The following is an 18,024-nucleotide window of genomic DNA, read 5'->3' as shown; positions in this document are numbered from 1 at the left end:
TCTTAAGAAAGCCAACATATTATAGTGCCGGAAGTTTACCTTTTTAAACACGCCATTAAAAAAAAAAATGTTCCCTCAGAGTCCCCTCTCCTTCAATATTTTGTTGTTGGTTTCTAAAAATGGCAAAATAAAATTGAATTTACATTAGAAAATGAAAATACAGATTTGTACAGCTAAGCTCAGCAGCAGAAGTGAGGAAGAGTGACAAGTCAAAGCTGACGGGTCCCACAGAGAATGAGGACATTTGTGAAGGTATCCTGTACAGTGCTCTGTGTGGGCCAGACACAGTCAACATTCCACCATGTTTTCATTGCTCTTAAACGAGCAAAACCAAATTCTTTTTTTATTTAAAGAAATATTAAATCTCTATCTCCCCCCGCCCCCCCCCCCCCCATAATTTGTGATCAGGTAAGGCAAAGGTAAGTCCCATCATCACTGGGAACAGCAGCAATATACAGACATCAGAAATAGCCCTGAATCATCGCTAACATTCTCCCTCCTGGTAACATAAGGAATGCATCTGATAAATCAAAGTTTGCAATGGTGTCACGTTGTTCTAATTTATTTGATTAGTTCACCTGGAAAAAACTTTATAAATACATTATTTAAGAGGACAGTATATTTTCTTACTCTGAAAAAATAATTTTTTTTCACATTTTAAAACTGTTTAGTACACTTTTGCAAAAGGAGATGCAAGAATATGACAGCTGGGTCTGCAGAAAGTCCATGTACAAACTGCATTTACAAGAACCTGGTAATCTGCCTATAGTTGCTTCTACAAATAGAACTCTTTGCAGTAATATTTAACAAACAGGCTTAATTTAAACACCTCTCCTATTCACTCTACTTGTAGAGCAAAGAGGTACTTATTTTTCAAGTATTATACTGTAAAAGGTAAAATTTTTTTGTGCCAATATTACATTAGCTTTTAAAGACCAAAATATTTATGTGAAAAATCATGCCTAGTCAGCCCATTTTTTAAAATAGCCAAATGTTCTTGTCTTTTAGAGAATGCAGAAAAATATTGATTTGCTAAGAAGGAGCACACTGGAAAAAGCCTTTGTAAAGTATTGAAGGATAAGGAAAATTTCTTTTTCTCTATTGGCGAAAATTATTAGAAAAGCTATCCAGTCTGTTGTCTTTAGCTGGCTTTAATAAAGTCTTTTCAAAAGGATGGTCAAGAAATCTTTAGAAAACTGGAAGATGGGGATGCTCCTTTATAGCATGGAAGGAATTCCATTAATTGTAGAAATTCTTATTAAATTTCTGCTTTGGTTCTTCAGAAGAAATGCTCATATAACTTCTACATGAGGAGACAGAAAAAAAAAAAGCAAATTAGTATTTATCTAAAATCTTACTTAAAGAATACTATCACAATATCTTACATTTCTAAAACTACTATGCTTTTCTATATATTTTCCTGTATAAGAATAGGCGATTTTTTTCAGAATCTTAAATATTATTAACAAATTCTACCACTAGCAGGAAACACATGTCCCTTTCTTTACTTGAACTTAGACTATATCATTTACTTTTCTAAATGACATACATCAACCAACTGTACTTTTCTTTGAGGTTAGGGACTTCTATTCATTGGTCTCATATCCTCAGTACTTGATGCTTCAGGCTTAAGGTTGGAGGCTAAATGAGTGTTTGTTGAAAAAAACAGTCATGACCCCCAAAGAACCCTCATACCATTTCAGATCACAGACACTGGACCACGTTCTTATAGAAGTTACAGAAGTGTAAGAACAGTAAGAATGAAATGACAGGTAAATCAAAAGGTGAGTTAAGGCCCGTCACACGAGGCAGCAGGTCATCTGGATGGCCCTCCCCCTCTACGTATCTGTGACATGAATCTGTGACACGACAAAGTGGGAAGCTGCATCAGCACTACTAACATACCAGCTATCAGATTATTTCCACTGGCTTACGAATCACAATGTCAGACCTGGAATGGACCTTATAGCTTCCTTTAACAATCTAGAACAGTGGATCACTAAAGTGAAATTATACTCCCAAGGGTAGTATATTAGAGAAGGAAAAAAGACTAGCTTCATTTGGACAGATGGTTCAACACTGCCTTTTCCAGCCAGATAAATTGGAAAATATTTGTCACAAGGTCACAGACAGAATCTAAAAGACACAATAATTTGACCACAAATAAGTCTGAATCTGGCCAGGTCTGTTCATAAAAGTATGAAGAGATGGTGGTCGATACATGAAAGTGATCTGCTGGGAAGAGAAACTGGAAAGAACTCAAATAGGTTTGAAAAGAGACAGAGCTAGGATTATTCCACCTATTTTTGAGACCGATGAGACTGTGTTGTTGAGCTGCTGTGACCCCTGAGTTGGTAACTTTTGATGTTGCTCCTTATTTCTTTGCATCACATAAAGCTATTGTTCTTTTTGCACAAAGAATTCAGGTCAAGTATGAGTCCCAGAGATGGTATAACAGAGTCATTGGTAAGTTTCCACAACAGCTTACAGTCATTCAACAAAGGAGAGAAGACCACTGGGCTCATATGCCCCTAGTTCTGAATAAGTGTCCAATTTCCTAAAATCTAACTACCTTATTACACTTAAAAAGGACAACAGTGTATCATCCAAGCTGCTAAGCCTGAACAAGAGAAAAAATGGGAGAGGATGACGGCAATCTTCATATATCTGAAGATCTGGGAAAGATGGAAAAAAAAAACGCCAGTTGGGGTAACTAGGCCCAGTGGTTTCTGTGTTATGACCAGACATTATGTGGTTGTCTTTGTAAAGCATGTTCTGGCAATGAGTGCTGTTGGGCTGTGAGGACTGCCTGTGAGAAGTTGACGGACACCCAGTGGGTGCTGCAGACTGGATTTGTGCTACCAGGTGGGAGAACGAGACAGGCCAAGAAGTTGCCCAATCCAACTCAGAATTCAGTTTCTATGATCCATATACAATCTTTTCCATGTGGTCCCACTGCCACATGTCAACAGTCATACTGCAGAAGGTTCGTTCCCTCACGCAGTGTCACATATCTGTGATGGTTATGCAAAGCAAGCTTACCTGCTGTCTGTTGTGTTTGAACACCATCTACCTGAGGCAGGGGCCCAAGTGTCCCTTCATCATCAAAGGCCAAAATTGGATTCAAAGGAATTTCTGGGCTCTCACTGTTGGCGACATCTAATCTGGATGATTTAGATCCAATGGGTAAGTTTATAATTTCCTCAAAATTTTCATTCTGAACAGATACTCCATTTTCACTTGGTTGTTTTTCCAAATTGGGAGTACTAGGGGATTTGAAAAATCAAAATTGAAAGGAATTAGCATTAAAATTGGAAAACACATTTAAAAAAACAAAAAAATATTTTATAATAAATAATTTTAGAATCAAATGTTAGACGGATTGACCATATCATTCACAAAAATGGTGAATTTTGACATATTTATATTTGACATTATTTGGAAAAATCTGTTCTTTTTGTTATAGAAATTTATCAAATGGAATAATTTATCACTTAGAATAGATCACTGTTTCAACACACATTTAACAATTTCCACTGCAGGCATTTTCACACACCTTTGTTTGATAAACAGTAGCCCTTGTTAGGTTCTTTACTTCAAAGATGAGGGGATTATAATTTCGGGATAAGGGGGATAATCTGTAGAGTCACAGAACTACTGAGACATGGTCCAGACTGAATGCATGACCTCCTGATCTCTGGTCCTGTGTTTTGTTCATTATGCCATTTTATATACTACGTGGCTATTCAAATTCTAGGTCTTCCTGGGTAGCTCTGGCTTGCTAAAACATGTACATAATTTTATAGGTAAATTGTTTAAGACCAACCTAACCGGAATCTGATTCTCATTAGTTCATGCTTAATATCTTGGATCTATTTTTGAGGCACATTCAATTGGCCATCAAATCCTTAATTTTCTACCTACAGTTTCTCTGATTTTTTTCCTCTCTTTAAAACCTTCAAAACCAAATTGAAAGTCTTTTCTATGTTCATTATTATGCTTTATAATGCAGTAAAAACAATGCCTGTGCAAATGAATGCTATCTTTTTAAAAAAAATTTTTTTTAACGTTTATTTATTTTTGAGACAGAGAGAGACGAACATGAACGGGGGAGGGGCAGAGAGAGAGGGAGACACAGAATCGGAAGCAGGCTCCAGGCTCTGAGCTATCAGCCCAGAGCCCGACACAGGGCTCAAACTCACAGACTGCGAGATCGTGACCTGAGCTGAAGTCAGACACTTAACTGACTGAGCCACCCAGGTGCCCCAAATGAATGCTATCTTAATTTTTCACTTTATCTGAGGGCAGCATTAAACATAATATTTGCAATCTTCATAATTTGTTCAAGTGTGCAACTCAAAATGACCCTATTTGAGGTGCCTGGGTGGCTCAGTTGGTTAAACATTCGATTCTTGATATTGGCTCATGCTGTGATCTCTCAGTCGTGGGATTGAGCCTCACATCGGGCTCTGTGCTGAGCACGGAGCCTGCTTGGGTTTCTCTCTCTCCTCCCCCTCTCATCCTCTTCCCTGCTCTTGCACTCTCTCTCTCAAAATAAAGAAACATTAAAAAAATGACTCCATTTGACAAAATTCTAGAGTTAAAACTGTCAAATGGAAAATGAAAAAGACCAAGAATATGAAGCAAAAATTGTGAAGGTTTTAACTTCTAATACATACTGATCATCAACCGCGTATTTACCTATAGAAAGAGGTCTATGAAAAGAGGCCAAAGATCAGAATAGCAGATGTGTACTATACTGCCAACTGCTTGAACTTTAACATGTCAATTCATCTCTTTCTGTCTCCTTCCTAAATGGTAACATAAAGCTAACATACCTCAAATTTTCCCATTGCATCTTTTTTTGAGGAATCTGCTTTTCCCCCCCTTATTGAGGAAATAGTTTACCTAATTGGTGAGAAATGAGGATTTTGTGGAACACATTCTCAAGCATTTCTGATTTAGATATTTTGGTATATTTTTGTTAATCATTAAAACTTCTCTTCTTGGGGCGCCTGGGTGGCACAGTCGGTTAAGCGTCCGACTTCAGCCAGGTCACGATCTCGCGGTCCGTGAGTTCGAGCCCCGCGTCAGGCTCTGGGCTGATGGCTCAGAGCCTGGAGCCTGTTTCCGATTCTGTGTCTCCCTGTCTCTCTGCCCCTCCCCCGTTCATGCTCTGTCTCTCTCTGTCCCAAAAATAAATAAACGTTGAAAAAAAAAAAAAAACTTTTCTTCTTGAGAGAAAAAAAAAAAAGCCTGTCCTAAGTGTCTCACAACGTTATTGTAGGGTACACTGAAAGTATTATTTATGAGACTGTGAAATATAACATAAAAACATCATACAGACTCAGAGTATAATGGTGCTTTTTTGCTATTTCACCAAGGAGGCTTGTATCACTGGAGTCTGCAGGAGTGTGGGTGCGAGCGCACGCGCGCGCACACACACACACACACACACACACACACACACGTTTCACATTGCTGTTCTAAGTGCTTGGCCAGCCACCACACCCAGCCTCCAGGTTCTTTCCCAACACAAAGGCTTTCTGTAACCGGGAAACAGTTTTGGTTCTCGTCCCAAAGAGATTTTCAGTAGAAGTTTTGGCAAAAGATACAGCAGAGGGGTGCGTCTCCAAGCCTCGTTCCTTGGTCATCCCCGCCGTCACCTTCTAGGCTTGCGTGTGCTAACAGGTGAACTGGCAACACCAACCCAGACTTGAGTCAACAGTTGACTTCATTTTCCCCTCCCACTCCTAGCTGACCTCCACACCCATTCTTACTTGTTAGCACAATTAGAGGAATGATTGTGCTATATGCTTTGGATGTCCAACTACTAAATGTTCAAAAGACACAGTGACCAGCAGAAACGATAAAACTGAAAATGAAGTCACTGGGGTTAGAGAATAGGCATCTGTATGTCCTCTCAGGGTAAGATCACCAGCTTTTGAATTCTTGTTCTTTGGTTATACTCTGGCAGCCGAAGCTGGGTGCAAGAGTCTTGAAGGCTGTGTACTTTGCTTGGTCCGTCTAAGATCTACCTGAAGAAGGGGCACCCGGCTGGCTCAGTTGGTGCAGCATATGACTCTTGATCTTGGGAGTTGTGAGTTCAAACTCCACGTTGTATGTAAAGATTACTTTAAAAAAATCTGCCCAGGGAAGGGGGCTAGGTTCATGGTAAAATCTGACAGTCCATACAGCTTACTGTAGCCAGGACCTTATTCTTTCTTAACATTTATTGCCATGTTATAGCAAGTAACTTTAAAATTAAAAGTGATACATTTCTTTCTGTTTGAATAACAGGTGTGTGGCAATGTTACTTTCCCTTTAGGGGAAACTAAAAACAATTATAAACTCCTAAGATTGGGAGGAAAACCACTAGGTCAAAAGTCAAAATTACTATAAATCATTTAAGATAGAAGGATCATTCTATTGAAAAGACAGCCCCCAGAGCCAGGAACAGGCATGAAATGTCTTCTGGGTATTAGCAAGGTAAGACAGTGGCTCATGAGAATTTTTTAGCTACTAGAACAGATTCTCTGCTGGGGTTGGAAGAATATATCAGAATGACCTGAGAAACTTAAAATAATGTCTGTCCTCCCTCCTCCACACTCCATACATACTTGTACTCACACATTCATCTGTATCCTCTGTTTCTTGTTCCAAAGCAAGTTTGTTATCCACAAATAAATACTCTTCTCCATCCTATGGGCTCCCCCTCTATTAATACTCATTCTCAAGAACTAAAAATGGTTTCTGGAATAGGAATCATCCTGCCCAGGCTCCTTTATTTCTTTGTACCTTTAAAAGCTGGCCAGAGTTTTGGTAACTCCAGCCCTCTTCAATTTACCTACTGTCAGTGGGGATCCTGTTGGGCAAGGAGAATTGTTTTCAGGCTTTAAAAGCACTGCACACCAAAGGCTGAGAGCAGGAGAAACCACAGGGGCCAGAAGTGTCACTCAGGCCCCTTGAGGCTGAAGGAAGGTTCAGGGTGTTCTGGTGCAGGGTTTCTCTGCACCAGGAACTGCTGCTACTCCTAGTCCTAGCTGCTGGAAAATACTAGGAGGACACTATCATCCCAGGGTGCTTCCAGACCGTGTGCTGACATATCTCCAGGGGGAGATGGGGGTGAATATAACCCAGTTTACCGCACTCATTTATTTTTCCTGAAGAGAAGGTAAACCAATGTTGTATTAGGTAGCCGAGGCATTAGGAAAAGTGAAACTCCTCTGATTCTCAACTAAAAATATTCATTCTTAGGACTGGAGTTTTCTAGTGAGAATAAACCCTGCTGCAGTGCTTACAGCATTTGTCGTGATGGATTTTCACAGAGGGTCACCCAGGTCAGGTTCTTGGGAAGGGACCCTGGGAACCTCCAGTTAGTGATTTAACTCATTAGTGAGCAGCCTGGAGGGATCTATGACTTTACTTTAGGTGCCTAGTAAGGTATTTAATAAACATATTGATGGATTACAAGAATTATGGAAGGCTTCATTGACCGTAATGCACTCAGGTAAAAACAATGACTTGGGAAGTGATTTCAAGGTGGACTTGAAACTGAGGGCAAAAGGGAACATCCATGGTTGTGATTTGTTTGTAACTTTAATGACGGGATTTCAGAAGTAATACTGTTTAAAAATACCAGCCCCCCACTGAAGCAAAGGGAGTGTGAGCGGGAAACTGTCTTATAGGGAAGAGTATGAAAGGTCAGTACGGGCAGGTCCTTCATCAGGCAGGAGAGTCTCAGTGGCAGGTAGCCTCAGGGGTCAGTGCTAACATTAGTTGTATAGTAACTGGACATGGAGGAGGTAAAATTTAAGTATCCAGATCATGTTTATTCTGGGAAATGTAAGTTGTAAGAATAATCCCTTGAGGACAACAGGAAAAATCATTAAATATAAACAACATAAAAGGCAGTGGGTTTAGAGACCTGTAAACTGAACCATCCTCAGAAGATGAAGACCTATCTATCAGTCACAAGGGAGGTAAGAGATCTGGGAATCTCTGTAAACTGGATCTGGGTGATACTGATTCCTCATGTTTTTGTGGTTAAAGAAAAGGCCAATAAAATGGGAGGCATGAGAAGGTGTGCTATCAGACACAATAAAAGCGTTTTTTTTATAACATGACACTGCAGCTACACCAGTGTTTGATGTCTTCTGGACACCATACTTTAGAAGGATAAAGGTAAAATAACATCTGACATTTGTATAGTACAACAGTTTTCAGAGCGCCTTCACAGACAGTATTTCATTGGACCCTCCAGAACTTTGGGGGGGAAAACCTCTTCGTGTCCAGATGAGAAAACTAAGTCTTATTTAAGTAGGTTAATCCCAAAGTCTGAGAACAGAGATAAAACTAGGGAATCCAGCTTGGGAATTTTGGTTCTTAAGCTCTTCTTCCTCAACCTCACACTCATGCTGAAGAATCTCCAGAGAAATAGGAGTAGAATGACAAAGAGCTGAGGAGGAGCCTTTTTTAAAGACAAGGTAAACTTGTCAGGTATTGTTTTCTTTTGCTTTTGCCTCCAAATTCATCCTTCATTCCTGCTGTGAAACTGGATGTGGGCCCTTGAAAAATTTTTTTCTTTTGACATTAATTAATTTATTTATTTACAGAGAGAAAGTGCAAGTGGGAGAGGGACAGAGAGCCAGGGAGAGAGAGAGAATCCCAAGCAAGCTCCACACCGTCAGCATGGAGCCTGACGTGGGGCTCGATCCCACGACTGTGAGATCATGACCTGAGTGGAAATCAAGAGTCAGATGCTTAACAGACTGAGCCACCCAGGTGGATCGGGGTCCTTTAAATAATCTTCCTTTGCCAGCTGGCACAATCTCCAAGCTTCGCCATTTTTTTTTTTCAACGTTTATTTATTTTTGGGACAGAGAGAGAGCATGAACGGGGGAGGGGGCAGAGAGATAGGGAGACACAGAATCGGAAACAGGCTCCAGGCTCTGAGCCATCAGCCCAGAGCCTGACGCGGGGCTCGAACTCACGGACCGCGAGATCGTGACCTGGCTGAAGTCGGACGCTTAACCGACTGCGCCACCCAGGCGCCCCAGCTTCGCCATTTAAGGCTGCTGGAGAGACGCTGTGCGAGGAAAACTGTGCTTCCTGGTTTGGTTGTGGTTGCTCGACAGGCTGCTGCGGCACATGCAGGTGGCATTCCCAGTTGTCTGCCCTCCGCAGTGCTATGAGGCTTCCTCAGCACCCAGCCCAGCCCCGGCAGCAAGAAGGGCTTCCCCGGGCACCTACCTAGGGCCGACTTGTGGTAGACAAGTCTCTGCCTCTACTGAGACACCTCTTGGTGAACAGCCTCCCCAAGCATTCTAGAGTAGATATCTGCCAAGTTCCACCATCAAGATACACGACAACTTCCTCACCATCTAGTGGGTCACGGCCATACCTTCTCAAACAAGGTCTGAATGGAAGCCATGGTGCAGGTGACTCTTCCTTGGGTATGGCCCAGGGATGTGGCTGCTCTTTATACCTGCTATTTCTGTATTCTTTCTTTTTTTTATTAAAAAAATTTTTTTAAATGTTTATTCAATTTTGAAAGAGACGGAGCATGAGCAGGGGAGGGGCAGAGAGAGAGAGACAGAAAATCTGAAGCAGGATCCAGGCTATGAACTGTCGGCACAGAGCCCAACGCGGGGCTGGAATGCATGAGCCGTGAGATCATGACCTAAGCTGAAGTCAGAAACTCAACCGACTGAGCCACCCACGTGCCCCTCCTCTATTCTTGAGTTCTCTTGACTTCCTACTAGCAATATGTTGTTGCTCTAATCCCAAGTAACAGTTAACTATTCTTGAGTTAAACTTTCCTATTCAGATTAATCTCGCTGGTTTCTCTCTCCTGACTGATATACTCGCTGGACCCTGACTGATACACTAAGCACAGTAGGGATATTCAATTTAAAAGATGAAAGAAAAAAAAGAACAGAAACAAAACCTGTAAAATTACAAAAGGTATGGAAATTGTGAGAAAGGACTTATTCCCTAAAACCTAGTTTTTGACAACTATGGGTCCTAACCTTGACACTGCACATAGGTTAGAAAAATAAAAAACACTTCTTTCTGCACTTTTTGTTACTAAAAAAGATGAGGCTAAGTGAAAATACAAATTGTTTCAACATCAGTGTGCACAAATTCAAGGAAGATAAATTTAGAAATAACTGAGAGAATCAGAGTTTCTTGGGCTGCATCTCACAAACTCTGTATCATGCAACAGGAAACAACAGCACATTAAACACCCCCTATCGGCCAGAGTCGTTCAGAAATGGACTGTGTTCATGTTTTCATTCTGATAAAAATTTTTTAAAAAGCCCCCAAAGAATAGTCTGATCATCTACACAGCAGACTATCATAAAGCTGAGTTTTACACGATTTTAGTGCTTCACTTTGCATTAGTATTTCAGAGCATACTGTACCACATTATGTGGCAAGGGCTGATGACAAATGAACTGGGTTGAACTGGGCATATAAATATTGGGTCGGTGCCAAGTAAAAGCCAAGTGACATCATGGTACACTGTATGAAAAGAGATTTGAGGTTTTAAAGCAGTTTAAATAGAGAAAAGCCACAGGTGAAATAAATGCAGAAGCTCACGGTAGCTAAGAACATCCCTCATGCCAATGGGATCAGTCAGTACCACATGTATAAATGTCGGCTTAATTTCAGAAAAATATTCTTCACAATAAATGACCTCTTTTAATTTGAATAGTCTTGGGCTAGTAGTGTTATTTTTTGTTTTGGCTTTCTAAACAAATACAAGCTATTAACATTTTAAACCCAAGTTTATCTCTGTGAAAATAATAAAGGTACCTCTTATATAACTGGGAATCTGCTAGAATTTTTTTCCTTAAAGGGCAGGTACACGGGGCCAATGAATTTAATTGGTTAAGGTCATTCTAGTATTATATGCTAATGTTCATAGTTGATACTAATCAGGACCTGCCTATATTGTTAGGTGACAGTGGAAAAGTCTATGCTTATATTTTTCCTGATGGTTGACAGGGATCATATCATACTACATGTATGACAAAGGACAATGTGTCACCTGGGTGAAGAAGGATGGCATCAGTAAGGTCATATTGCTATACTTTTTAATTATAAACTGTTGCTGTTCTGTGTGCAGAGGCTAAGAGAAAATCGAATTTTATCATCTATCTCAGTCTACATGGTACAATTATGTTTCAGGTATTTATATACATATTGATTATTTACTTGATGATTTTACCACTGAAAAAAGTCAGCTAATGTGTAAACTATTGTTATTGATCAGATAAAATTATCAGTGGCTTACTAAACTTGTTCCTTATCGTAATAATGTTGTTCTCCCTGTGGTACTTTTTATTCTTTCATAAAAGTCTCCTTTTTTAAAGTAATGAATTGAACATCATAAATTATAGCGGCTGGGGATGAATATTTTATTTGAAAATCAAGCTGTAACTAAAAGAATAAAGTATGACTTAATATATATCTTGGGTAATGACAATAAATTTATTCAACGTAGTTGAAAGCTTATTAATAAGATCTCTCTTAGGAAAGTTCCTCTCTTTGGTATTATAGTGGGAAAAATAAAGATTTTACTGTTCCAGAAACGTATCAATGGATGTCTTATGACTTATGAACATCTTAGGATGTCTGTCTTAGGATGACTCATCTTTTCATTGCTGCCAATATTACAAAATGTCGTGCCATGTGTGTTTTTAGATTAAGAAAAAAATTAACTTGAAGACCTTCAATTTTCTGATGGCAACAAAGACTCTGGCATTAAAGACAGGATAACTTATAGAATATAACTAAGTACATTAAAAAAAGTCATAGGTGAAATTTTTGAACAGTATTACAAATATTTCTAAAATTTCTCTATGACTGGAGTTTTAGGCCTAGGCTAGGATCACCCTGATTTTTCATTTTTGAGAGTGCTCTTATGATGCTGTCGATATAAATGCCAAAGAAGAGAAAGGCAATCTTTTTTCAACCCACAATTCTTTCTTGACTGTTGTTAGCAACCGTTTGTTTCTTCTATAAGAAGCCCTACTACCAATATAAGAATTATTGGCATCGAAATTATTTTACTGGAGAACCAACTGTGACTTACTAGAACATTCTGTATGGTAAAAATACAGCAGTTATATGCCATTAAAGGATATGAATATGGTCTAGATCATGTTAAATATATACAAACAAATTCTTCCCCGTAATTTTCTTTAACAGGCACACACAGACCTGACTATCCACATATATTTTTTAATGGCTTATTTATTTTGAGAGAGAGAGAGAGAGGTGAAGAGAGAGGGAGAGAGAGTTCTCCAGCAGGCTCCACACTCAGCGCGTAAGATCATGACCTGAGCCACCCACCCACAACCATGAGATTATGACCTGAGCCTAAATTAAGAGTCAGACACTTAACCCACTGAACTACCCAGGCACCCCAAACCTATCATATTTAAGGACTTCAGTAAAAAGATATTTTGCCCTTTTGTGAGTATGGAATTACTAGCTCTACCCAAAGTTAATGAACCCAAATAAAAATAAATCTTTATGTTAACATTTTGGAATTCCGTCAGGCCTAAGAAGTTCTGGTGGGATTAGTGCTCTGCTCTAACGCGCATTGGTAGAAAAGACCCGGTTGTCTAACTCACCTCTCCACAGTCACTTTTGATTGGTGTGAGGTAACGGCATGTGGGCTGGCCACTGGTTTTCCATTTCCTGAAGAGTCTGTCAGACACGGAAGGGCAGATACCACTGAACATAACAGCAAAGAGGGTGGGACAAAGGGTTACTACTACTCTATGGTCAAACCCAAACCCCAGGAGCCAGCATGCCTGCATTTATCTCCTGGCTCTGCTACTTACCACCTGTGTGACCTTGGGCAGGCCACAAACTCGGTGCCTCCCATTTCCTCCCGGATAAGAATACCTACCTCACAGCACTATGGTGAGAATTAAATGTATTAACATATGCGGAGTACTTACGACAGTGTCCAGCACGGTATGAGGGTGGCAATCAGTGTTGGGTGTTATTTTTGCTTGCACTGAATAGACTTTGGACAGAAAGTATATAATGCTGAAACCAAAGCAACTGGTGAAGACAGCAGTAAGCTGACCTGATCAGGCTGACAGTGAGTATCTTTAGATTTGGAGCAAATCACCATGAACTACCTCAAGTGATGAGAAATATTTTTTTAAACTCAGTTTAATTCTAGGTGCACTCAGAAGATAAGGGTTTCACAAATGGAAGGCCAGTGAACTGTACCTAGCTGTGCCACCTCTTCATTCAGTGCTCCACTTCGCAGTCCAGCGTAAGCCAACAATATTGATGACAGACTCTAAAATCTGGGCCTGGGTTCCTTAAAGTCTTGTAAACCTTCATAAAGGTCCGAGTTCCAAGGAAGTCTCATTTCACAGCACAGCATGAGCTCAGTAACGCTGCTAGAGGTACAGGGAGTCTGATAACTGAACTTTATTAAAGATGCCAGAATTTGCCAAGTTGGTAGTAGGCAGCCTCGGAGATTACCGATAGGTCTGAAAACTCACCTGCCTGCCTGCCCTCAAATTCTCTTTGGAGCCCTGGCAACAGCATTCAGCCCTCAACCACACATGGGACTGGACAAAGAGGGATATTTGTTAGCCAGATAAACCTCAGGCCCTTTTCAGCATATGAACTCAAACCAGACTTATTGTGAGTGTTGATAAACACAGATAGGATGATTGGCAAGTTTCACCTTCCCTGATGCCTTGGTGGATTCTCGAGCTGACAAAGAATACTGAAAGAATTGTTAAGGGAATAGCAGGAAGGGGGAAGATGGAAAAACAAAGAAAAAAAACAAGGAAACTGGCCATGCACGAACTACAGCATCAGCCCCTCAAATAACCCTGCGATGGTGCAATTTACATCCTAAAATGCTCATTCTGATGACTCACGGGGGGTTATGCCTTCATAGGGTCGCCACGTATTACAAGATTTGCAATAATGCAGTGGGGTTAATAGGCGATCACAAGGGTTATCTTCCAAACAAATATAATTAGGGCATCTTTAAAAACCATGAAAAGTCTACTATGAAGGAATCATGAAATCATTTGATTAGTCCAGTCTTAAAAGAAAAAAAACAGCAAAGGAAAGTGGGGTATCTCTGGTCCTTTCTTATCATATTGATATTGCAGATGAGGAAAGAGGAAGGCTACACGATGGGCTTTCTACCCACCACCTGTATATACAATCATGAAGACGACGTGGGATCACAGAGGAAGAGTTACGAGCTTGCACTTCAGCTCTGGGAGCTGGGTTGGTCACGCTGCTCCTCGGGGGAAGGGAACTGGCCTGTCCTGTCCCACGGACTCCCAGCACCTGCAAGGAGGCCTGGCACATGGCAGGTCTCTGGAAATGCTTGCTGACTCCAAGATAAAGCACTTAACCTCACAAAGCTGCAGTGGAAGTTCAACAAGAAAATGTATGCAGGATGTATATACATCCTGGCACAAAGAGGCCCCTTAATAAATACTAATTGAACCTGGGCACTAACACACTAAGGCAACTTTTATTTAAAGCAAATTTCTTTGAAAATCACCAAGAAGTTAATGATCTCTGTCCAAAGCCTATAGGTCTCAACAACTTTCTAATGAAATTTTAACAAATTTTTAATTTTAACTCTATTCTGAAATCAGAAGTTAAAAAAGCATAAATTCTTTTTTGAGAACTGCTGTAAATACAAGTTTTCAAAATGTGTACATTTAGAGTACTTAAGAGCAAATATACATACATGCTAATTTAGCAGACAGTAAATGATAAATGAAATTTAATTTTATAACACCAACAAAATTCTTCTCATTATGTGTATATATATATTTATGTGTGTATACACACAGGGATATACAAATCTATATCCACAGATATGGATACTTACAATGTGAAATGATTTAAGATATTAAGCACACCATTAGAGTATAAACTAATATGACAAAACATCTGAGACAAATGCAAGAGCGTTTTCCATAAGCGGAAAATCTGCGGACTAGAGGACACACACCTAAGCTTCTGTACATCAATAAGTAACTTTTTTGTGTGTAACCAATCAAGAAATATCTTGATCTCTAGAGAGTTAATTCAAAAACTCTTGTCTACATTTGAATTTATTTGAATTCACTGAAGCAAATACCTGTTTCTCCAGTGAGAGCTCCCTTGGTTATATCTCCGTTTCTCTGATCAACAGTTTTCTACAAAAAAAAAAAAAAGAGAGATTTTTTTAAATGTTAAAGTTAGAAGTGAAAGGAAAAAAAAGTTATTAGGAATAGTTTAAAAATGGCCATCTCAGTACCTTATCTGTAGGTTCTGTTCGTCTTGTTCTTTTCATAATCTCCTCAAGTCGCTACATGGAAGGGAGAATTGAGCAAAAGGATCAAATCCAGAAAGAAGGCTAGCCTGGCACATTTCACTGACTAAGCAAATGGGTCATTAAAACACGGCTGTTACTTTGGGTAATTATAATACACACTGCTTTGGCCTGATTGGCATTATTCACAAAGCTGGAACTGACTGAAGGCACATGAATCAGAAGGAACTGTTTATGGTGACCGCCCCGCTATGAAGACTGATTTCTTTGGAGGAGATGATGAATCCTGAGAGCTACCCTACCCTTGATCCCAACAGGACTCTTACATGGTCCACCTTCCTCCTGCCCTGCAACGGAACATTATAACCTTCATTTATTTACAAAGCTTTCCTTGCGGGGAGGGGGTCGAATTCATTTGTAAAATGTCTCGTTAGTGGATTAAACAAGCAGAGCACGAGCAGAACACACGTGCTTTCTGAGAGCAGTGAGCTAGTGTCTGGGTCCTCCCGTGGCTTCAAGTCTGGGGAAGAATGGGCACAGTTAGCATCCCAGGTTTCCGCGCGTTAGATGCAATCACCTTCTTTCTTTCCAGGCGCTCCTGCTCTTCTCTCTGGAAGTGCTTCTCCCGCTCCTGCCGAACCCTCTCTGCTTCCTCCCGAACGCGAGCTTCTTCTTCCTTCTGGAAACAAGAAGGCGGCCTGTGCTTCTGGGCAGCAGGGTTGCTGGCTGCCCCCATCCCTGGGGTGGGGGTGGGGGTGGGGGGGTGAGGAGGGGGCTCCCGGAGGTGGGGGCGCGCGGGCGCGCGGAGAAGTGCAAGAGGCGAGCGCGTGCACGAGACGGGGCGGGAGGACTTGCACCCCCACCCTGGACACTCTCCCCCCTCCCCAGGGCCCTGCCGGGCGGACCCCTACCTGCTTCTGCGCGCGCTCCTCGCCCTCGCGCTCGCGCCGCTCCCGCTCCTCCTCCGCTTGCCGGCGCAGCTGCTCTTCCCGCTGCCGGGCCTGCTCGGCCTCCAGCCGGCGGGCCTCCTCCTCGCGCCGCGCCCGCTCCTCCGCCACCTTCTGCGCCAGCTCCTCTTTCTTTTGTCTGCAAAAAGACACGCGAGGGGGGCTCCCTGGACAGAGGCTCGGGTTTGTGGCTCCAGCAGGGGCAGTCTGTTCTGAGGGCTGGGGGAGGGGGGGAATCTCCACTGGGGACGCTCAGCGTGGTTCGTGGTCAAAACGTGAAGCCACCCTCCATGCTTCATCTTTCCGGCCTCATGTGGCCTTATAGTAAACAGAAGGAAAACGAGACCACTAGTATTTCGAGGAGCGCTTGTTTGTGGAAGTCCGTGCAACTTAATTATCCTTAAAGGCCGAGACTTGTTTAATCCACTAACGAGACATTTCAGTAATGAATTCGACCCCCTCCCCGCAAGGAAAGCTTTGTAAATAAATAAAGGTTATAATGTTCCGTTACAGGGCAGGAGGAAGGTGGACCATGTAAGAAGAGTCCTGTTGGGATCAAGGGTAGGGAACGTCCAAGATCGCTGTCAGCACAGGGGCTGTGGTCCTCCCCCCCCCCCCAGCCCAGGCCCCCAAGGTGCTGTTGTGCTTATTTGAAGAACAATTTGCATTGACATTGGTTTTTTTTAGCCACAGGAGGAGGCCAACTAAGCAAACTGTCCCTCCAGCAAACTAGCAGGCAATCATGTGGACACTTAACTGTCTCACCCAGCTACTCTGAGAGTTCTATCTAGAAGAAACCATGAACTCTTACTATGCAGCTTTAAAACGATAATTAGGAAGATAATAAGGAAATATGGAGATCAGAAATATGTTCAGTAAAAAAAAAAAATCAGAGTGCACAGTTGTACCTCCACTGTGCTTAGAATTATGTAAATAGATGTCTGTGTGTACATACTTATGTACGTTTATAAACCTGCACACTGTTCAGAGACTGGAAAGGATGATCTCAAATCCACTCTTCCAATTATTGAAAACTGGTAAGATGATGGACAGATTTTTTTCCTTGAAGCCTTTCCCCATCAGTGTTGTGGCACTGTCAGTATAATAAGAAAATGTGATTTAAAAAAAAAAAATCACTTAGCGGTCAGAGACACGATTGTGAAGCAGCTAATCCGTTCACCATCATGACTGCCACCACCTCTCGTGTCTCTCAGACGGAAGACTTAATCCCAGGTATCCCTAGGAGGTCACCGCTCATTGAGCACGGTCACCGCTTTACCTTTCCAGCTCTTCCCTCTCCCTCTTCTCCCTTTCCTCCTTCTCTCTCTGCTCCCGGGCCAGCCGCCTCTTCTCAGCTAGCAGCCTCGTGGCCTCTTCTGGGTCGGTGGTGCCCGCAGAGGTCTTGGGAGAAGCGCAAGCAGTCACAGTGGCTGGCGAGGCTGGGGCTGAGGCTGGGGCTGGGACCGGCGCTGGAGCGGGGGCCGCGGGGGCCACGGCTGGGGCTGAAGCAGCTGTACAAACAGGTACAACGAGAAAACCAACTGGAAACAAAACCCAAAGAACAAAACAAAAACTAGCATTCCCCACACCCCAGGCCTAGAATTCATCATTGTAAAAGAAAAGGGAATGTTTATTATCGTGTGTTCTCATGGTTTCACCGTATTCTGTTTGTAACCAAGCAACATAACAAAAAGGTGCATGTGTAAGTGAGCCATCCTACAGGGCTGATGCTCTGTCACCAAG

The 18,024-nt window shown here is 41.7% G+C and overlaps 1 protein-coding gene across 1 annotated transcript in view; it reads right to left on the bottom strand.

Moving 5' to 3' along the window:
• Positions 1-406: 406 nt before the first annotated feature.
• The window catches only part of MAP7 (microtubule associated protein 7), a 151,536-nt gene continuing 133,918 nt past the window's right edge, over positions 407-18,024 (bottom strand). Inside the window, exons 12-19 of the mRNA XM_047102962.1 lie at positions 17,561-17,792; positions 16,246-16,420; positions 15,912-16,013; positions 15,320-15,370; positions 15,161-15,218; positions 12,648-12,750; positions 3,043-3,266; positions 407-1,303 (exon numbers count right to left, since the gene is read on the bottom strand). Coding sequence (XP_046958918.1) covers positions 1,293-1,303; positions 3,043-3,266; positions 12,648-12,750; positions 15,161-15,218; positions 15,320-15,370; positions 15,912-16,013; positions 16,246-16,420; positions 17,561-17,792 — 956 coding nt within the window. The 3' untranslated portion in view covers positions 407-1,292. The remainder of the gene's footprint in view (positions 1,304-3,042; positions 3,267-12,647; positions 12,751-15,160; positions 15,219-15,319; positions 15,371-15,911; positions 16,014-16,245; positions 16,421-17,560; positions 17,793-18,024) is intronic.

This window comes from Lynx rufus, unplaced genomic scaffold, assembly GCF_022079265.1.
Source record: "Lynx rufus isolate CCGP_SWC_20201006 ecotype Redwood Valley unplaced genomic scaffold, mLynRuf1.p SCAF_6, whole genome shotgun sequence".
NCBI classification, from domain to species: domain Eukaryota; kingdom Metazoa; phylum Chordata; class Mammalia; order Carnivora; family Felidae; genus Lynx; species Lynx rufus.
This window is presented reverse-complemented; position numbering and strand designations above follow the sequence as displayed.